Consider the following 22828-nt stretch of genomic DNA (forward strand, 5'->3'; position numbering starts at 1 on the left):
TAACTTAAACAAACTGGAGATACGGGCCCCCTTGTAATCAAAGTGTAAATTCTGTTTTGTTTCTCAAAGATTATCTCTAGCCAGTGGACATTTTGTATAAACCAAGATTTGCTGAAGGGAGCAAGGGAACTCTCAGTGGATGTGTCACTGAAGAGGACTGATAATAGCATTCAACATATCAGATTATTATTCAAAAGTCTTTAAGAAAATATATTTGACACTTCATGACTGATATGTAAAGTTACTGTAAAGACTTAACAGAGATTATATGGTTTCATGAGAGAATCAGCAGAGCGTCAGACAGCAGAATGACACTGCTCTGAGTTACACTGACAAATCTGATCTATCATGCTGCCTTCATTCAGCTTCTGTGACAGGCAAGAGTATAAAACAGAAGTCAGTGAACCATCCCAGACCAACCATTGAAGTTATATGCCCAGATCTACAGAGAATACAAAAGCATATAATTTTGGTTCATTAAGTTTTGACTTAAGCATTACCAGGAAAAAAAAAAAAAAAGACAAACAAAAGGATAATTCGTATTCCCCAGCTGCAGCTTCTGTTACATCAACCTCAGTGTTGAGGTCAAGTGGGCAGAATAAACTTTACTGCATGCTACAAAGCACATACACCAGCTAAAAGGCTGCATTCAGAAACAATGGGATCAAAGTCCTACCCCCTTTGAGCTAAAAATGGCAAGAAGGCAGCTCTGTCCTTAGTGAGTGACATCCAGAGATCTATTAATTGCCAACTTCACTCCCATTCCTTTATCACTAATTTGCAGGCCAAAGACACCTTTCCCAGCTGAGCTGAAGGAGGTTCTGGATTTTGAGCTGCCCCAGTAAATCCAAACAAGGTATGCATGAAGAACCGTTTGGCAAAGAGCTGCAATACACATCTGCCACATCAAGCATTATCCAACTGCAACCTACTTAGTCAGAAGAAAAGGATTACTATGTGTCATTCTCTCTCCTCCCCAGACACAGACACTATTTAAAATGCACAACCAGAATTTTTGCACTATTTCAACCACCCAGCTCATACCTTGCTGCTGTAGCTGTGCTCTGCCCAGCCCTCCCAGACACTGTGGCAACCCAGTGCTCAGTCCACTACTTATTCCAAAGCCTCAACTCCCTACCAGTGTACCTTTCTCCTCTTTCCCCCTTCCCAAAAGAAGGCAGGCTTTTATTTTGCTCTGGTTCTACCTAAAATCTCCTGAACAAATACAGTAAAGAACTGGGACCAAAATATAGGGACAGATCTTGGTGGATCACTGGGAAAACAGTATGGACAGCAGAGAACAGTGCCTGTGTCCTTGGAACAGCCCACAGTACTACAGAGGAGGCTTTTTCTAGCAACAAAGAAAATGCAGCACAGGTAGGGCTGTCCATCTGGAAGGTGTGCACATATATAGGACAAAGGATCTGAGCTGTACAGTGCTCTGCATGACAGCCACATACACTACATGGTCAATACAGATGTACACAACAGATGTGGTACAAGGAAATCACAGGTGTTTGAGTGTTATGGATCACTTTTTCACAAGTGGCTAATATCTAATGTCCTTCTGCAACCACTAGAAGAGGACAAAAAAAGAAAGAAAACAAAAACCCCCACCAAAACAAGAACACAACAATTTCGTGTTCCTCTAGCAACACCACAGTGTTTTGCCCAGCTGAGGCCTCTTCTATACCTGAACAGCAATAGCTCTAAAACCAAAAAGCCACTTTAAAACTGGTTTTTGAATTCAGAGCAGAGTCAAGACAACCCATACAAAACTTGATCTAAAACCTAGCTAAGACAGTTTAAACACACCCATGTTTCTTGTCCCACCCATTTTAAGAGGAAGCTTAATGAAGTGAAACTTTTCACATAAAAAGAATTTATAATACAGCTATTAAACCATCATATGATTTACAGCAGAGCAAGATGACCTGCAGCCACCTTGGCAATGGTCATCATGTAGCAACAGGTCACCTCTGCAGTCACAGCGTAATGAGGACTGAAATATTTCCTCTGTCTTGCCCAGCCTGTTCACTAGCTGTGATACAACATACTGGCTGCAGAAAAATGAGGGATGAGACATTTGACTTCTTAAATTTTAGGAGGACTTAATGTCAATGACAATTATTTTTGGATAATTGCAGACCTTGACAACTGTGCTTTTTTTTCCCTTTTGTGTAGGATTGCAGCTTGCACATGGTGAGCAGTTGGATACATTCCAACACATTCCCTTTAAACAACCTATTTCTGAGGAAGTTTTCTTTTGTTTCACCTGATGTATTTCTGTAAAGCAGTAAAACGGAAATCTCAGAAGAATTTTTAAGCACTGGCATAAGCATTTTTATGGCATTTTCCATACCAGGTAATCTGTTAGGACACCTCTCCTATAGGAAAAACTTCAGAACAGCTAAGATGAAGCTCCATTCCCTCCTGAAGAAATTGTACTGGCTTGGCTGACAAAGCAAGACACTGAACTTGACAGCCTGTGGGGCTCCTCCAATCCCATTTGTCAAACCAGAATTCCATATTTTGCATGTGTGACTGAGCACATACACACACACACTCTATACTGAAGTTATGAGGTGTCTTGAAATGGCAGCTTGGTCCCTCCTCTGGCTGTCTGGATTTATACTTAATGTCAGGTCAAGGAAAGCAGACCTATGGTTTTACAGCTCGAGTTGTAACAGAGCTTCAGTAGCTCTTTCAAAATCTTCCTCATTCTATCTTCCCAGTTCCCTTGGCACTGATTATTTCAGATTCCTCCCAGTCTATCACCAAGGTGACAGACTTGCCCCGACATTTTCAAAGTTCTCCACCATTGCTGCTCCTTACTGGCCCTTCAGTGACTCTTTTGCACAGCCACTACAGCCACCTCCTGCCTGCTTTGCTCCCTTCCCAGCCTTTCCACACACTGCTCTTGCAGAAGGCTCTTGGCACAGCAGCACTCTGGCATTTCAACCAGACTACTACCAAGAGCATTCCCAATTCAGTTGTTCCATCTTGAATTTTCAAGCCTGTGTGCTGTGCCATGCTTTAATGCCCTACTACACATACTCACACGTTCATGAGGATTTCCAACTCCTTCACATTCTGTGATCTTTTCCCACTCAGCCTCATGCCTTTCATAAGATGCCTCATCAACCTGAGCAGGCTCCTTCTTTGATGGTATCAAATAACCCGAAGCTCTCAAATCCTTCCTAAAACAAGCCTTACCTACCCGATTTCCTGCCTTCCCAAACAAACTTAGTTTTAGTCCTTCTCTAAAAGCTTTTAAAAATACTGAAGAAGGATCACTTTACCCTGTGAAAACCCCTTTGGTTGCAAGAAGATTCATGCCAAATTGCCACTTGCCCACGCTCCTTTGATGCACGGATCTCCTTCTCTTTGTTTAGGCTGTAAACTCTTTGGGACAGGAGCCTTGCCTTTAAGCAGCTAAAATACCACGCACGTTTCCAGCCCTGCACAATCACTCTCATCTTTCCCAGGCAAAGAGCCAGTGCTCAGACATTTCTGCTTCCAAGTTCTGAGAGCGCCAGTTCGTATTCCTCTCCTTCACCTCTATTTTGTAAGTTTTCTCTTTTCTGCCTCCATTAATAAGCGTGGAAGTTATCGGCAGTGCTTCAGGAGCCAACCAAATAAGGGAATCATTTCCTTTGCTCAGCTGGTGCTTGTACATGCCCCCAGCTTTCTGTGACCTCCTCCTGGTTTGATATGCTGGTAGGGGAAGGGATAGGGAGGAACTGGGCTAGAAATTAGCCAATTAATGATTTCTCAGCAAAATGCAACAGCCCCAAACCTACATCTTCCAAACCACAGAAGAATTTTCTTTCAAAATACTTTCCCCTCTGTCAGCAGTCTGTGTTTGCCCTCCCCCACTCCTCCGCTTCACCCCTCCTTTGTCAGACCTGCTTCTGGAAAAAGTCTCTCTGTTCCAGAAAGCAATGCATTAATTCAACATGGACTTTGTTTTACTTGCCTAAATATGCAGAGAGAGAATGACTGTCCACAGTTATCAAATGTGTTCATCTGCAGACAGAAGCTCTTCAGCCTTTGTCCCTCTTTCCTTCCCTGCTTTTCGTTTTAAATCATAGAAAACCTTGTGCCAACAGATAGAAAAGAACAATAATGACATTTCTTCTAAACAGCTTTGTATTGTGCATGCTCTTACTTCAACCAAGCAAGGACCAATAAGCATTTACTACTTTTCTTGGAGAACAAAGAAAACAAACAAACAAACAAAAAAAACCCCAAAAAACTTATCCAAAGGAGAGAACAAACTAAGGCTGAAGCTGCTCTGTGCTGGTTTGATTTAGCACAGCAATGTCACTCACAATCTTCTGCTGTGATTGACAAACATTTCATCACCATCAAGCACAAACAGAAGAGAGCAAAAACAAGGGGAGAAGTCTCACGGACGGGGCTGCCAAAGAGGGCAGAGCAGCTCTGGTGAGATGCAGGAAAGTGTAAGAGTGCACAGGCACATCAGCCAGGCTGGATTACCAGTACTGACCAAGTGCTCTTTCCACAGCTACAAAACTGGCTGAAGAACCACCCACCTGGGCTAGGACATGGGCTACCAGTATTAAGACCAACTCAGGATGAGGTTCAAGTGTCAAGACCCCTGGGTTACACAGCTGCCTTCCCTCTACACACTACCTTTGCCCATCAAGCTCCCTCGCTCCCTAAGATAGGCAAACAGTGGAAGACTCTTTCAATGAATAGCTCATTCCTTGTGCTAGGAGCTACTCCTAAATAATTGGCTCATTTGGCAGAGATTCAGCCCATATTGTTGGTATGAATAACTTTAAAGTGCTTTCCTGCATTGTAACAGCTCCAGTTGAAAGCACTGGGCACAAAACCAAAGCAGCAATAACTTAGGTCAGATATCTGGCATAGAAGACAGGCATGTAACATCCCAATTTTATCAATCAAACTGTAAAAGCACAAATGACTTTTTATTAAATTAAGCCTGTAAATAATCCTAAGTTTCCTTCCAGGGGAAGTTCCAAATAAATGCATGTGTAGAATTACTATTTAACCCTGTACAAAACATGAACTCTGCAGCTTGCAGGTCTAATGAGTGTCAAGTCTGAAGAAAACGACAAACTTTCAGGCTGCTCCTCACAACCCATATTTGTATTACTGGAGTTGCAGAATGTATAGAAGAAAGTTTAGAAAATGTACCACACTTAACATTACAAAACCCGCAAGCTTTGCAGCTACATAAGAAACACAAACCAATGTAATCTCTTAGATCTGGGCACACCACAGACCATTTGAAAGAGAAAAGTTCAGCAACAAAAGTCATCTGTTTCTCTTTGTAGAAACAGACTACAGCTGTTCCCTTTGCAGATTTTTTTCAGGTTTAGAAAGGGAGCACTACCATGATATTCAACAATTTGTCTTTCATGTTTCTTATTCACAGACCCAGTAACAATGCTTCCAAGTATCTGGAGGTCAGAGATGCCTAGCCTCTTCAAATGGCTTTGGAAAGGTTAGAAATAAATAAGCCATATGCTACCCCTAATAATTCACCCCCATCAGGCACAGTCTAACAGGGACGCACACACTCTTCACATCTGCACTCCGGCTTTCTCACTGTTTTTAAAAGTCACTTAGAAAATTCTCCCCTTCAGAAGCAATGGTTAATTTCTTTGATTCTGGTCTTAAAGTGATTCTATCACAAGCCTAACTGATAAAAATGCTTATTAGTGGTACCCAAGCATAAATACAAAGGGAGGCATCCTTTACAGCTTGCTTTTAAACTCCAGTGAGCTAACGCTTCCAGCAGCAACAACTATTTCAAGCAGAATATTGCTGGGTGGGAAGAATTTCAGCCAAAATGTTTAATTGAGTTTGTTTCCATGGAAGAGGCCAAGTGGGGAAGGGGAAGCTGTTCTGCTTGTGTTGAACAATTCTGGCAACCTCCTGTTTGAACAACTTGAGTTCTTCTGTGCTTTGGAGCAAGGACTTGAAGGTTGGCAGGGGAGTGCATATGTACACTTCATGCATTCTGTCATTTCAGTGCAAATTCACCCAAATTTGGCCTTGTTAGAAATCTTCTGGGCTGGGATGGGAGGGGAAGATGGGAGAAAATCTCTCCTGACCTCATATAAACTGTGTTTTGTTAGAGAACAGCAGGCTGGACACCCAGAGAGACTCATACTTTCAACAACTGCAGTTTGGAAGGCGTAGATGTCTGTACAGGCTGCAGCTCTGCCAGATCATGAAGCCACTGTCTCCAACTTGTGCCCATTTATTCAAGTCACTTTCTTTATTTCCAATAAGCCTGCTCTTGTAAGGATTCCCTAACCTACCATTTGTGATGACAATAAACAGCTTATTTTTAGCCAGCCTGGCTAGCTGCAGCTGAAATACATTGGAGAGACCTTATAGAAGCAGCTCAGTCACAGAGGGTGCCCCAAACCTTGGATAAAATCAGAGATTGCTGAAGTTTGTGCCAAGTCCAAGTGCCAAGATTCAATTTGAGATAAGGCACATATTCTCCAACACCCTCAAAACCCCATCTCTGCTTGGGCCTAATAGGGAAGAAACTGTAATGAAGCAAGAAAAAGGCAAAGATGGAAGAGATTAGGGGAGCCTGTACTGGGAAAGGCTGCCAGGGAGGACACTGACACTGGTCAGAGGGCAGGTCTGGAGAAGATGCACACAGATGGTGGGCATCAGAATGCAAGAGGGAAAACCTGGGAATGCAATTTAGGTCCTTGAGTCTTACCAGCTGACTGCTAAGGGACTGGTTATGCAGTCTTAACATTTTATGGAGCTTTGTTTGCAATATTGTATGAATATGAAAGAATGCATCTGTTTTCACCAGTAAATAAATTGTTTCGAAAATGGATTCCCATAAATTCTCCCAGTTAAATTGCCAGGAAGCATTTAGCAGAATTTGACAAAGCAAAGTTAGTAGCTCCCAAACAGTTGGGGCACAGAAATAAGCACACTTTTTCCCCCCAAAAACAGCATGTTTGCTATTGAGGGTTTTTGGTGCCTTCAGAGTGCATTTGGTGGCTGAGAAGCAAGACTTTGTCTTCTGAAGGTAGTTTCAGTTTCTGCAGGGTCAAGCTATGGCAGGTAGGACACAGCTCTTGGTGCTTTTGTTTCCTCAATAATAGTTTGAAACAAAGTTAAAGGGTCACTGAAAAGCTGGGTGAGCTTGAGACAGGAGTCTGCACATAGTATCATCATCAAATCCAGAAGGTAAATTTGCCGCTTTAAAAATACATTCCTTAATAGGAAAAGGCACCTTTCCATTAACTGGGAATCATGTCTTGTGTTTACATTTGGATCCATTCCCTCAGTAGGGTTATCTGAAAGTTACAGAGGTGCAAATGATGCTTTGTCCCACCTTTCCTTTCCGAAGGGCAATGAACACATCTGGATGATTTTCCAAGTAGAGCAGGAGATAGACAGGGATACCTTTGGTCTGGGAAAGATGATTCACCTGCTCTTAAGAAATACTTTGCTTATAGGGCTCCTCAGACTTCACCCAAACACAGCTTCAACCAAGCACAAGGTGTTCCCTCCTTCCCTGCCATACTCACTGTTAGACCAGCCAAAGCTAAAGAACACAGAACAAACCAAACCAACTAAAATGCTGCTGCTGGTGCCATTTTAAATACCTAGGAATTATGCCAAAAACTCCCAAAAGTTTTCATGTCCCTCTTTAGTACCAAGAACTGCTTGCAAGGAAGAGAGAGGACTGCAACTGGAATAATTTTCACTTTCCACACCACACACTTTTCCAGCGTACACATCTCCGACCATGGTTTTTTGGCATTCAACTAATTTTAATAGCCCTGAAAGTATCACTTGTCCTTACTGAGGCAGGAAAGACTGAGCACAAATATGCCCAAGTTAAAACACAACAGATGTGAGCTTCCACAACAGCACAAAGTCAGACTGCAGAGCTACCCTTGATGACCAGCCTCCAGCTCAGGGGTGCCTAATCCTGGCTCCGAGCCACCCTCAAGCTGTCATGTACGAAATCCACACCTGAACTCTGGAGCTTTGGCCCCTCACTACCAAAGTGCCAAAGAGGCAGATCATGACACACAGCTGCTGAGGCTGCAGTGTGGTTTTTGGTGGCCCCTGAGTGGCTGGTGCCAGAGGAAGCTATGAATTCACCTCGACTCTGCTGCCTGTTGACTATCCCGCCCAGCGTCCATCGCCGGTCCAGGCGCCTCAGGTGAGCCTTGCGTCGCTTAGAAACTAGTTTGGAACATGGATGGAAACAAAACAAAGGGGAAAAAAAAGAATAAAAAAAAAGTGATGGGAGGGTGAGGAACAAAAACAAAACATGGTATTTACAAGCACTGGTCTTGTTAGTGGGAATGGGTTAGGTGGGATGCAGATGTTTTGTTTTAGTTTATACAGTACAGTGGAACAAGGTAACTTCTTGAGCTTGAGCAATGTGAGCCATCCAGAACTGTCACAAATTGCCACTCTTGCTATTGGCCTTTCTTAAGAAGCAGTAATTATAATTTTAAAAAAAATCAAAAACATATACACACTCCAAAACAAGCTGCACAACTAAAGACAACTTGTCCAAGGAGAGTGCAGTGGCAGGACACATCATCATTGCTGTTGTATCTCCTAATTCAGCAGCATGATCTTTGGGGAATTCAATCTATTGCACGTGACATCAAACCCAAGAGGGCTCTAAACCTCTCTAAGAAAAATTATTACACTATAAACAAACCCACAAACTCTTATGTAAGTTCTCTCATAACAGCAGCACTCAGGAACTGAACCCAAGTGCAAAGTGTCTGATGTGTTTGCAAGAGATGACTTGCATTCATTGCCACAGCTGGTTCTCATGATCAAAACTTCTAATATACAGATTACGATATAAGGAAAAAACTAACCTTGCAATTATTCAGCAGGCTCAAGAAGCTAACAAGCCAGGACTGAGTGTTAGTTACATACTCAAACAATAACTTATGCTTAAAGTATAAACAAAGACAAGACACTTAAGGAAATGGCACTATGAGAGCAGCTGTGCACAGAGGACATCACTTGTTTTCTGGAGCACATACTTAAATCTCTACTCAGATTCTTCTGTTGCCTGTACAGGTGTGAAAGACACTGGAACCATTAGACTGGCACAGAAACACAGCCAAACACTTCATTTTTTTCCATTCAAAGGCTTCCATCCCAATTTGGCAACTACTGCAAGGGTGCTAGGTGCTGCTGCAAAGCAATGCAACATATTGCAGGGCAGTGATAGCTGAAGTGCAAATACAATCATTTTACCAGTGGTGCTGGGAAGCTCTTCATAAACTTTGATATCACATCATTAATAATAATTCAATTCTGTATATGTGCACTTAGGGATAATATCTTATACTGCACTAAGCACCGTTGTATTCTAGAATTGTGCTCTGTTGGCAATCAGGCACAGCAAAATTATTTGATTGGGAAATCATTAGTTGGACAAGGAAAAATACTTCACCAAAGAGTGGCTTTTGACTTTTTGTCCTTTACATCTGTCAGGAACTTAGACCAGACTTTTACATCTAGCCCACTCTCCTCAATTTCTCCTTTTCTGTAAGGCCCAAACCTTCCCACACCAGCCTAAGTGGAGGCGTGGTGAATGGTGCTGAACAGGTACATTATCTAGTCTCTGGTACTCTGTACCTCCCCTTTGATCCCATGTTGGTCAAAAATCAACCGCAAACTTTCAGATGAACCAAATCTCAGGATTATAGATAGCTGTGGATTTGGCTCATGGAAATCAGTGATCCTCTTGGAAGCCCATCGAGGGAGAAAAAATGAGCAGATTTAACCTGGTGAATTTACCCAAATCAACATGACATTAGACTGCCAGTTACACACATGCTACACAGGGAGACAACACAGGACACCTCACTAGACACACAGATTATAGCAGAGAGAAAAGTTAAGTTGCAATAAGGCTGCCTGTGTTAGGAGGTTTCTATACAAGAAAGGAGGAAATGAAATGCTGAATGTAAAGGCTTGCAGGATGCAGAGGTGCAGAAGGGTTGAAACTGCCTTAAGATGTCAATACAGAGCAGTCAGCTTGATCCTTCTCACACTGGGAGTTTGGAGGATTTAGCCATCTAGGAACACCCCTTGAAAACAGTGGGTCACACAGATCCACCCCACCGTCTCCTCACAACGTACTGCCATCCCCAGTGACAGCCCTTTGATACCACAATGTGCTTTTGTATGAGCCAGGGTTTTTTCCTTAAAAATACTGAATTTTGTCATTTTGCCCAGACTTGGACTTGGCTGGTCATGCTACAGCCACCAAAAAGGTTGCTTATTAACAAGTGTCTACACCTTTCCAGATATTATTTTAACACATTTACTTTATCAGCTCCTGTAGCTGTTAAATGATTCTTTAGATTGCTTTCTGATTGTTTTCCAAGCCTTGCAAGATGTGTTGGTCTAAACACAGGCCCAGGTAATAATCAGTCTGCTTTCATCCAAACAAAAATGTTGTGCAAGCTCAGGTGCAGGGAGGAAACACTTCTGTATTTCTCAGGATACAGGCTATTTAAAGGGACACATGAAAATATTACTGCTATAATAGAGTAGAGGCAGAATTATTAGCAAGATGTGTTCAGCACCCTGCTGTCTTTATTGGGCCTGCCACAGCAGAGCAGACTTCGAGGTTTGCCTGGCTTGGTGGATTTGTTCCAGGCGTGCTCAAATGGGGAGGGACAAGGGGCTGATACACAAAGCTCCCTACATCAGTGTTTCTGTGCTCTCCAAGTTGGGGGAGCAGAGACTGCACAGCTGCAGGAAGTCAGTGTATGTTGGAGTCACTCTGAAACTTGTGTAAGACCTAAATTGTGAGGGTAAGGCACTTAATCCACTAGAAGTGCCTTCCTCCTCAGTTACATCAGAGCGCCATTCTCCTGCCCACCTAGAGAGAGCTGGCAAGTTTTCTGTCTAAGTACAGTCACTTTGATACATCTTTCTAAGGACAGGGAATCCAAGTAATTCTTTCTTCTCCTATGAAGTAATTATATGGAGAAAACCAGCCCAAGTAAAGAAGAACTGGAGGGGAAGAAACAAAGAGGAAGTCTCAGCTTAGATGGCTAACAACATAAACCAAACTTACTAAAAAGCAAGCAAGCAAGCAAAATCTGGGGCACATAAAAGCAGCTGCAGAGGTTATGCAATTAGATCTGTCACTGAGATGGAACTGAGCAGAAAGGGAAGGGCAGTCTCAGGTTTCAGCATATCTGGATCTGGAGTAAAGCAGGGAGCAGGACTGCTGACCACAGCTGAAGAGAGCAGTGTAATGGATTAAAAGGGACCAAGAGGAAGGAGATAAGGAATATTTAATAGATTTTCCATTACCCAGAAGAGACTGCTGGGTGGCAGCACCCCTGTGCAGAGTACACTCCAGAGGGCAACATGAAAGAGGAGGAGAGCATGAAATTAAAGCAGTTTAAGCCATAAGGCTGTCAAGCACACACTGTTTAGGAGTCAAGAGAAGGGAGGAAGCTGCAGACCAACAGACAAGGCATTCTTCAGTGCTTGCAGAGCAGAGCAGTAGAGTTTTGTTCTTTAACAACAGGGAAGCTTTACTCACTGCCTTTGCATCCACTAAGACATTGCATCATACCAGACTGGTTCCTGGCCTACCAGTCCACAGCCAGTCTGTCTCTAACCCAGGGTATGGGTAGACTTGAGCAGAGGAAAATGAGTTACAGAGACCAAGACTTCAGTAAGCCACAGATGTCACCCCTGGAGCCCAGCAAAAAGTCTGGTTCTGCCTGTGTGCTGTTTTAATGGGCAGATGGTGACCCCAGCACATCTCTAAGCCTCCTGCCTGTGCTAAGGAAAGGTCAGCTGAGCTTCTACATGCATTTTACATAAGTGTCACATCAAGAGCACCTAGATTTAGGAACAGATTCACTAGAATAAAGCAAATCATAATAAAAGTGTCCTTTGTACACAGTTGCTACACAAGAAGCCCATTAAGATGTGGTTAGTCTTTCATAATGAAACTGAGGAACATGCAATGCTGAACTATTCAATTTCTGGAACCTGAATTAAGCATCTTTAGTACAAAAAAAAGAAAAAAATAAAGAATGCAGTGCGGCTAAATACACATACACAACAAATGACATCTCACTTTTAACAGAATGAGACCATACCAAATAAAATTACCTTTCCACACAAAAACAGACCATAGCAAACAACAGTGAAACTATTTTCAAAGATTAATTTAAAGGAAATTAATGAGAAGCAACCATTAAACTTAAATCTCACTCCTTTCAATGGCCTGTGGTTCTATCATGAATCTTTTTCCAATTAGAAGCTCTCACTTGGGGGGAAAAAAGCATAAAGCAAGAGAATACCAGTTTCCTCTTGGTAATAAAAAGCTTTCCATACCTTCCCCAAATTTAGATGTGTTGATGTCAGAATCATCTCTGGTTCCATTTTGGGATTCCAGGTATGTAGCAGGGACCCATCCCTGCTCCTCTGCTGTGCTCACAAACCACCAACCTACAAAAAGAAGCAAAAGAAGTTTCTCAGTCAACATTTAGAGAAACAAGAATAGTAAAATGCCACAGAGAAGATGACAGTCAGCAGCTTTGGTCATGGTTGAGGTATTCTGCAGCTTCCTAGAAGAAGAAAGGGTTTAGTGCTATCATACCATAGAAAAAGGGTGCAATGAAGCAAATATCAATTTATTTTAAGAAATTCAGAGTCCATCCATGACAACTTTGACTGAAATTCTCTAAGTCAGTTGCTCCAAGCTGGTCTTGCTATAAGCACATCTACAGTATCAAAACACTTTGTATATGTAAATATGTACATGTGCACAAATGTGAAACAGCACAAACACTGCCCAAATCCTAATATGAAGTATTATAAAAGGCAAATGAAGGAAACAGCAAAGACATTCATAGAAGAGCACAGGTTTCAGAACAGGATCTAAAAGTGCTTCTAGAGCACTTGTAACCACAGCTGGTGTTTAACAAACATGACCTGAATTCAATACCCTGGGAAGCTGGAAAGTACTGCACAGAACAGAAATAAAGACAGAAAAACCAACTGAAATCTTTCTTGAGGCCATAAGCACCAGTTATTTGTGTTCCCATCTGAACATCCAAGTTTCAACCAGTATCTACAAAAATGTTAGGTATTCAGCAATATATATGGATATAACCTTTAGGTCATATCTGTGGACAGATGAATAAAATTATATGCATGCCAGTTTCAGATTAAATGCATTCCAACTATAACTATCCTTGCCTATTTTCTTGCTTGATTACATGGATTTATTGAATCCTCCAAAGATTTTGACATAGACTCACTCATCCAAGAACTTGCTGCTCTCAGATAAAAGCACAACTAGATTCTCCTCCATTCAGATAATGTCTGGGTTAAGACAACAGGAAAATAAAAAGTCTAACAGGTAAGCAAACCACTTCTGTTGTTGTCTGTGATACCCCAGTTTCCCCAGAAAACATAAGCTGCTTTGTCAGGACCATGCAAACTATTGTCCATTACCACCCTTCCAGCTTTCCCAAAGGGAGTTGGGAAAACAGCTGTTTCTGTACACGGACCTCAGAACAGTTTACACTTTGATGGCTCTCCTGAACACAGCAAATTTCACAGAAGCCTGCCTGTGAAGCCAGCCTGGGCTGTAAAGAGATGGGCACCAACACTAGTGAGTGTGAGGTGGCCACACATCCCTCCCAGAGCTGGGATTCCACAGCCCAGCCCAGCGACGGGAAAAGGAAGCTCTGGGCTCTGCTGCCATGCCACGTGCAACTGTCTGTCAGAGAAAAACCACCCTGCTGAAACAATGCTCAAGTGTTCGTGCTAAAAGTCACCCAAGTTCATTCCAAATCCTGTCACGGAAGATTTTACCAGGGAGCAGTAGCTACCAACCCTTGCTTTCCTCCCTGGGGCACGTGGCTGGGAGACAATGTACCCCAAGCAGCAACCCCTCACATGCCCCTGGGCAGCTCCTAGGCAGCTCTATTTATTTACTCTCCAAATTCAGACACAGATTTCCATCTTCTGGCCCAGCAGAGGTTTGGAAACTTTGCTTCACAAGGCTCATGGTTGGAAAGTTTAAATTTAGTTATTCTCCCTCAGCAGGAGGTGGATTCTCCTGCCATGAAGCCCACAGCAGCGAACACACAGGATCTGCCAGACCGTTTCACAAACACATCTTCATGGTTGCTCCTGATTTCACCAGTAACATATCAACATGGGTAGCAAACACAGTTTAACATACACTCATAATTAGGCACAAAATGTGAGAAGCTGGCTTCCAGCTGATATTAATTAGACTGGAATAGTTTACCTAAACTCTTCCTCAGAAGGAAATTAAACACAAACGCAAAAAAGACTTGCCTACACTGAAAAATGTACATTTGGGCCAAATTCAAACCATGGTAAAACCATCTTTGGAGGGCTGGATGGCACTTCCTTGACACTAACCCCATGCTAGCCCATTTCACAATACAGCTCCTCTGCTTTGGCTCATTAGCCTCAGAGCCAAGTTTAGGTCTTTTGCTTGGGGCCATAGTGTAGCTGAGCCTCTGTCCATCTAAACATGACTCAGGCTAAAGCTCCTAATTGCCACAGAACTCATAAAAGCTATAATTTATTTCTCAAGATTTTCTTTATAAACTCTGCACAAGGGTAAAGTATAAATGAGAAACCTCTGCAGCTACTGAGAAATCACAGCATTTGTCCAAGTTCAGAGAAAACCAGCCCTCCACTCTGAAATTCTCTTCCCCAATTTCAAGCTTCTCAGAAGGACAGCTTTAATATAGCCCATTGAAATAGCATGTCAACAGAAAAATGTGTGTTTTACTTAAACAAATTCAGCAACTGAGAAGACTGAGAAGACTGAGAAGCTTCCAGCAGCACCCCCTGGCAGCAGAGAAGTCACAAAGGGGTGCTCACAAGGATGATGTGCAAAGCCTCAGAGTGGCCAAGCAACCACTGTTGAAGGAGCACATCCCTTATGAGACCAAAACCTAAATTATAATGGCACATCCAAGCGATAACCCTACAGAAAGGAAATTACAGCACAGTGCAAGAATTGACTCCTAGCAGAAAATGGCTGCAGTGCAGACAAGCTCCTCAACACAGCCTGTGCATGACAGCCACAAACTGCAGAACTCTGCCAGGCTGATCATGCAGTACTTGCTCTGCACCACCCCCTCATTAGAAGCACTAGGGCAGCTGCCACTTGGTACCACCACCTCTTCCCCCTCAGGTTCATGGGTATTCAAGGTTTACAGACAAATTAGACAGAATCATCTTAGTTTGCACCATTATAGCCCAAACCTTTTGCAAAGAATCCCTTGTCATGTCCCCTGCCATCTTTCCCAACCCAGAGCATCACAGAAAACTTGCTTTTGAAACACAGAACAAAACATTGCATTTATTTTGAGTTCTCCTTCTATGCTGGAGTCTAGCTTGACTTCACAATTCATTATTAAAACCATTCTGCAGCAACATCTGCAGGGAATTATGTAAAGTTATCTCTGTGCACTGCCAAGCCAGACTGAGGTTCATTCTTGCACTCACACCATCTGTAAAAATTAGGCAGTGCTTTACAGCTTGAGTTAACCCTTACAGGTGCCCCTGGCTCTCAGGCACCAAAACAACTCTAACACTGATGTGGCATGGATGTCTAGATTGAGACTCCCAAGCCCTCATCTCTGATGAGGATTTAAAGGGAGTTTGAGCTTCACAGAGGCAGAAAGGGAGCTGCAGCCACTGTGTCCAGACCAAGTTCAACTTGAGCTTTGCTGCATTACTCCAACTGCCTTAACACTAACCCAAGAACACAAATTTTTAAGGTAGGAATGTAATTTTGTCTCCACATATGTTGCTGCTTTGTTGGCATCTGTCAATGTCTCTAAGCTGCAACAGCCAAGATATCTCCTCATTCACAGAGTCCACCTAGGCTCAGATAACTCCCTGGCATTTCACAAGTTACCAAGAAACAACCAGTTCCACTTGACAAGCATATAATACACACAGCAAGATGGTGATTGCAAAATTGGATTGGTCACACTGGAGAATGACTAAATGACAAAAATACTTGGACTTTAAAAAATCATGTTCTTGCATATAATTGTATTCCCACTCCTCTTCCCGAAAGTCTTTTGCAAAAGCAAAACAATTAAGCAAATGTTAGCCACAACATGCATCATGGGAAACTAGTGGAGCATAGTTAAAGGAGTATATTTTTTGCCAGTTTTGCTCATGTTTGCATGCATCCTTACCCATCCATACTTCATGGATGATACACAGCAACAGGAGCAAAAACTATTCCCATTGAAGCCTGTCTGATCACAAGATGGTATAAAACACTTTGAATATGTAAAATTGCAGGATCATGCTGAACTTTGGTTTCTAATTCTCTCCTCAACCACTAATTTCTCTGTAGACTTTGACTGTCATTTTATGAGCTTAACTAAAGTAAACAGGACTGAAAGCACTCCTGTAAAAGGGCATGGCTATTTCTCCAGCATGAGTAGACTACACATTCTTCTAAACAAATACTTAAGTAACACTCCACCTCTCAAGAGTCTTGGAAAAATCCCACTCAAGCAGCAGTCTGGTACATTTGACACATGGTCTATGGGCTTCAGAGAGTTGTTCATTTTTAAGTCCTTCTGCCTTGGAACTCTCTTGAGAGGTTTTTTTGATCCAACAACATAAATTGTCCTACAAAGCAGAACTAGGTGCAATTAGATCACGTCCAGACCAGTCACACAGATCTTTTCATGCACGTGGCTGATTACTTCCCTTCAGAGATATGATCTACTTCATTAAAACAGCTAAGATAAGGATGCTGCTGCACAGTTGAAGACACTTGCTTTTTCCACCCCTCCAAAGCTCTTGCCACACAGTACATATATATTTGATACACACAGGGCAGTCTCAGTAATTGCCTCTGAATATGTAGAAGCAGATGTATAAAAGGACTAGAAGCAGCTTTTACAAGAGGGATTTTCTGCAGTAACCTTATTCTCACACTTGCTCCTGTGTCTATGTGCTGTTAGACACTACCATTGTCTATGCTGGCTCTGCTCTCTGTAAAAGGCTTTTTCAGTCCCACACACTTGGAAAAGGCATAAGATTGAAACCACTGAATTCATATGAAGGCCAGTTTGCAATTGCTGAGAGTTTCATTTTTACAATTCACAGAAGAGGCATCTTTCTTTGAAATATGGAGATACATGCAAGAGGCCCTTCTAGCACAGAGCTGGCTGCAGTTGAGGGTACAGAAGTCTGTGAACGACTCACTGCAAGGCAGACTAAGGCTGTCATCTTGGGATGAATTTTTAAAGCTGGTGAAATATTAAAGGCAGCTTTCACCTCAAAACACATAATGTTTCCCAGCCTGTGTGCACTGCAGTCTTCACTGCAGCCACCACTCAACCATGGAGCAATGTTTGTCTTGTTTTAGAGATGAAAGTGGGGCCCAAAGACATGCCCCAGGAAGAAAGATCTTTGTGGAAGATATCCTGCTCAAACACAATTAAGACACACAGCACAGCTTCACAGTCTTTCATGTGCCACATATTTATGGGCCGTAGATTAGGATTCTAGATCAACCACACATTATGATCCTTCCACCAGTTCATGTCCTAGAGCTACATGCTGAGAGTGTGGTTCACATGGGAAACCCTACTTCCAACAGGAAGTGTTGCCACCCCAAATGTCTGTGTCTGCTTGCTCTAACATTCAAGAGTGAAGGCTGTTGCCTTGCAACTATTGTGTTTGCACTCTAGGTACTAAATGCTGCTTCAGGAATTCAGCAATACACTTCAGCACCCCAAGTACTGCTTAACACCATGAGGTTTTTAACTTGCTGCTGAAATACCCCAAGAGCCCACAATGCTGTGATAGGGCAGAGCTGTTGGCTTTTTTTTTCATGTAAGAGAAAAGTGAAAAAAGGATCACACCTGTCCCTCCTTTCCTGGTAGCTTGGCATGGGAATTTGGAGATTCTATATGGGCTATGAAAGAAGGTCTTCTACCACAGAGTTTAAAAAAAAAAAAATGAATGAAGAAATACAAAGACAGAAACTCTGTCTTTTTATTTTTGAAAGAGTACTTCTTGTTTAAAGAAGACAATTAAGATTTAAAAGGTAATAAGCAAACATTTTGCTCCTGGTACCAATAACCCCAACATCTGAAGGATATACCTTAGAAACCACACACCTATTCAACAGTGGCCACACAGCCAGGGGCTACAGTCTGCCCAGCAACACTGCCTTCAGTATTTACAACTGAGCAATAGTTTTAATATTTAGTGAGGAGAGTACACATTGAAGGAGGATGAGAGGCTGCAAACTCCTGTGCCTTGTGTTCAGCTAAAAAGTTACAGGTGTCCCTAAAAAAATGTAATAGAAACCTTTAAGAGCATCACTTTGGAACCCTGACAACCCAATGCACACATGGACTGCCCTGGAAACACTTTCCTTTCCCTCCTTAGGGAGGGTCTGAAAGCTCAGTTATGTTCTCATCAGAGAACAGGCTGCAGCAGTTTTTGCTTAATTTGTTGATTGAAACAACACTTGAGAGCTTCCTGAGGAGAGGGAGAAGACGAGGAGCAGGGGGAGGTGGAGAATTCTGGAAAGCTGAAATTTGTTGATATCATTTTTTGGCTATTAACAGGACAGCATTTCGCCTTACAGAGCTAAAAGCTGGAACAAAAGGCCAAGAGCTGAGACCACAGTTTGCTTTCTCCACCAATATTTGACAGGAACTGCAAATGCTTAGAGCTCAGCAGCAGCATAGGGAATTGCAGCCCTTGCACTGCTTCAGGTGTTACTAAGCACAAGGAAAACAGAAGTGAATCCCAGAGTTTGGGTGCTGTAACATACTCTTTTCTGCAGTGACAGGTTACTAAGGTAACTAGCTGGATTTGCTGTCCTAATCCTTCCAGTCTGTCTTCTTCCTGCATTTCTACTGCCAATCTTGTGACATTTGTAGACAGAGACTTCTCAGCTGTGCTGTCAGCAAATCCCATTGCTGCTGCTCCTACAGCTGCAGAGCTGGCAGGCATGGAGAGCCCACTGCATGTGAATTAACATGCCAGTTAAAGGTGCCACACAGGCTCTTCCTGGGCCCAAACCAGCTGACTAGGTGTGTATTGAAGTGTTTGATACAGAGTCCCTAAGTGCATCACAGATTCTGGCTGAAATACCTAGCTTGCTTGAGTTGGTTTCACATGACATTATATGCAAAAATACACATGTATCTGTGTGGAAATTCACACCCTGACCTCTGCTCTCAAACACATATTATCCTTGTCTTCTGCTCAGATTGGAATTGTGCTTCCTAGTACTTTTGGAAAAAAACAGAAGCAATCAGAACATGGGAAAAGTTCATGGGAAAAGAGAAAACTGGATAATATACAACTAAGCTCTAATATTTTATGAGTTACATCATTAGCAGAGACGATGGATATTCTGAGTATTAGACAACTAGGAAATACCACAGTACTGTATTTATTCAAATCTTATAAGCTAGCAGGCAACAAGACTTCCAGAGAAGTCTTGGCAAAATACTTATATATTTATCTCTCATTAGAGTGACACACACTTCTTGTGTCTATGTGTATAGGGAGTTGTTCAAGTACAGCACACTGTTTATCTTTGTGTTCTGATATACAAACTGATAGCTATGCACTCCAAGTGCTATATCTGCAGCTATTTGCTAGGGCCCAATTGTTACCCAGGGGCTTCCCCTCCCTGTTTAAAAAATGGCCTCAGATTTGTGTATTGACACAGCTGGAACAAAGGAATCTGCCAAACACGTTTTCTAGAATTGGCACGTACATCCACAAAGCCATCACATAATCCAGTACAAATTACACATTGTGCTCTTAAAGCAAGGGAATCAACACACTACCTACATTAACAGATATGGAAAAGTCTTTGACATTGCCTGTAATTCCCAGATCAAGTCCCACCACATTCCACGTCACCAGCTTCTCTTAAACCATGAAGTACTCCGGTCTCCCCAAGACAGGAGAAGATGAAAGCATCTTTTGCTAAGCCTGCTCATGTCCAACTCCAAAACACACACAACACACCCAGGGTGTTGGCCAGCATCCCCAGACCCCTCACTTTAGAGGATCCACAGAGCCATCAAGTCAGCCAGCTCTACAGGTGAGTCAGCCAGCTCTACAGGTGAGTCCCAAGAAACTGGAAAAAAAAATGTTTTCCAAGGCTCAAACATCCTAATGCCTTCTAAAAATAAACTCTAAATAATCTTTCCCTTCCTGCTTTACTTTTATGAACACCTAATGGTGAAACTGTCTGTGCAATGTCAGCTACAGTCCACATAGTCCAACACATCTGTGTATGTCCAATCTGCAGTACCAACTCAGTCATTACAGAAAATACTTGGTTACGGATCTTCCTTTTTTTTTTTCCCATTTGATCTATTTGGATACCACATTTCCTGTCTGACCTCAAGTTCTGGTCATACTATACATCAATTTTCACCTTCTCTTGAATTCTTTTCTCTTAGGAAGTGACAGATTTACACCGATCCTTCAAAGATTAAAGATTTGTGATTTCAGTAACCACAAGGCAAAGTAAGATTGTGGAGATCACACAGACTGAATATCCAGTACAAAAAGTTCTGCATTAAGTCTCTGTGGGTAACAAGTGGTACAGGAGGGTCTCTTTTTTTCTTCTTTCCCTTTCCCTAAGGTTTTGTTTACTTCAGCCAGTCTGAGAAGTTGAGCAGCCAGAATACTGTCTGCTGCTAACATCTTCCAGTACAACCTTCCTTCCTCCATCTCCAATTACAGCCCAGAACCATTATTTTTCTCCTCCAAAAGGACTTCTGTCCTATATTTCTTTTTGTATTGCTATTGTTAGAAAGATGCTGCTTAAGTAGGAAAGTTAAGCAAAAAATCCATCTGCCACCCTCCTTAAAGCCTGTCCCCCATCTCCACTCCCGCAGTCCATCATTTAAAGGTTGAAATCTGCAGACATGAGGCTTTCATGAACCTGCCAAATTGATGTTGTTGTCATCATGTTTACATAAATCAGGAACTTACAAAGGTTCCCAACCAAGTGGGTTTGGTTGGGGTGCAGAGAGAAGAGGACTCTAGCAGAGAGAGCAAAATATACAGAAATTTGGTGGGCAAACATAACCCATGGCAGAAAAATAATCCACTGCCTTCAGAAAGGCTACGCCAGCGTAGTCAGTGCCTGCAGCAAATTTTCCAGAGCTATGAACAAGAGATTCCAGTAAAGGCATGCAAACAGATGGCTTTCCACCCCACGGGGCACTGGAAGCCAAGGGAGACTCCATTAGTCATGACCAGTTGTGGGGTTGTATTTTCTGTGGTCAGCCAACGGGGTGCAACCATCAAGCTCACAAGTAATTTCCTTTACATTCACAGGACTTAATCTTAAAGAAAACACATTTTGTGTCCAAGCTTTCTTTAGGAAAACATGAATAAGCTTTCAAATGGGCCTCATGGTAATCTTGTCCAAAGATTACAAATTACTTCCTAGTGGTTTAAAAAGTTACAGACCCCTAACCCCAGCTGATAGGAAATGGCCTTCACAGGCAGCAAGGAATGGCCAATATTTACTTCCCATGCAGATCAACAAAAGTTGCTCTTGTTTAAATTTCTTATTCTGAAGTCTGTAGAGAGTGTGGTGTCAGTTTCTTACTGGGAATTCCTCGTAATCACACAGAATCAGAATAAAGTCTGAGAACTAGGAACAAAACCTAGCAGAGTATAAAACAGCACTGCAGGTGCTAGAGTCAAGATCATACAGGAATTCCATACTTAATTTAAAAACACATTTGCTGCCTCTGAGGCACCCTTTGGTTATGTCAGGACAGAGCAACACTATGCAAGAGCTTGATGCAATGAACAAAGGCTACAGAACACCCAGCAGAAATCTGAGGATAAAGCAATCAAACTGATATTAGTTCAGTCTGAAGCACAGCTGAGTCACCAGATTAAAAATACTGGCTTTTACAAATAGCTTTTGTGGGCTCCTTCTGAACCACCATACTCCTGCTAAAGGAGCAGGGACACATCGGTTTGCTGCACTCAGATAACCACATCACAAATGACCATTTCCATGTCCTGGCTGTTCCTTGAAGCTCTGCTGTCCAACTACAACTTCTGTCCAGCTCTATTTATTAGCTAGATCTGGCTGGATGGCAGCCCAGATGCAATGTTATCACAAACACGGATGTAAGCCACGTCCAACGCTCTGCTCTCTCTGCGACGCCGCTTCACTGCCTTTCTCCTGAGCTCCATTCAAGCTGTGTTTCTGCAGTGACCCCGGGAGCTGAGCCTCAAAGAGCTGCCTGCACACGGCTGCAGGAAATGACAGCTTCGGAAATGAGCACCAGAGTGATGAATAGCTGGCAACAAGAGCAGCCAGTGCATTAGTCCGCTGCCAATTCATAACCTACACTGTACTCAACAGGGACATACATGGGCAACAGTATCACTGACACGCCCCAGAAGAGATTACAAACCCAAAGCACTGTTTTCTGAAGGGCTTTTCCAGCCTGCTCTAAAATTCAAAATTTTCAAAATTCAAAATGAACAAAAATATTTTGTTCAGTGCGAAGCTGAACTCGTCCCATTTGGAGCAGATTATGGAAAACGGGGGAAAAAAATAAGAAAAATATTTGCTTTTTATCTTCATTCATCATGAAGTCCCAGACAATGAGTAGAGCCTGTGCAGGTGAAACAGAAGGAGGTATTGATCTTTAAGGAAGGGGTAACTGAGATCATCCATGCTGACCTTAAAAAACTAAGCAGGAAGAACTGGGGTATC

At 42.5% G+C, this 22828-nt stretch overlaps 1 protein-coding gene across 7 annotated transcripts in view; it reads right to left on the reverse strand.

The window, feature by feature from the left end:
* The window catches only part of SH3PXD2A (SH3 and PX domains 2A), a 244194-nt gene that overhangs the window by 21465 nt on the left and 199901 nt on the right, over positions 1 to 22828 (reverse strand). For 6 of the 7 annotated variants that reach the window (XM_039708749.1, XM_039708747.1, XM_039708746.1 and 3 more), the window contains 2 exons: positions 12397 to 12510; positions 8149 to 8232 (listed from right to left, as the gene is read on the reverse strand). In XM_039708749.1, the coding sequence (XP_039564683.1) occupies positions 8149 to 8232; positions 12397 to 12510 (198 nt within the window). The remainder of the gene's footprint in view (positions 1 to 8148; positions 8233 to 12396; positions 12511 to 22828) is intronic. The other variant, XM_039708750.1, reaches the window with a different exon arrangement.

Source organism: Passer montanus, unplaced genomic scaffold, assembly GCF_014805655.1.
Source record: "Passer montanus isolate IOZ18808 unplaced genomic scaffold, ASM1480565v1 scaffold21, whole genome shotgun sequence".
Lineage (NCBI taxonomy): Eukaryota > Metazoa > Chordata > Aves > Passeriformes > Passeridae > Passer > Passer montanus.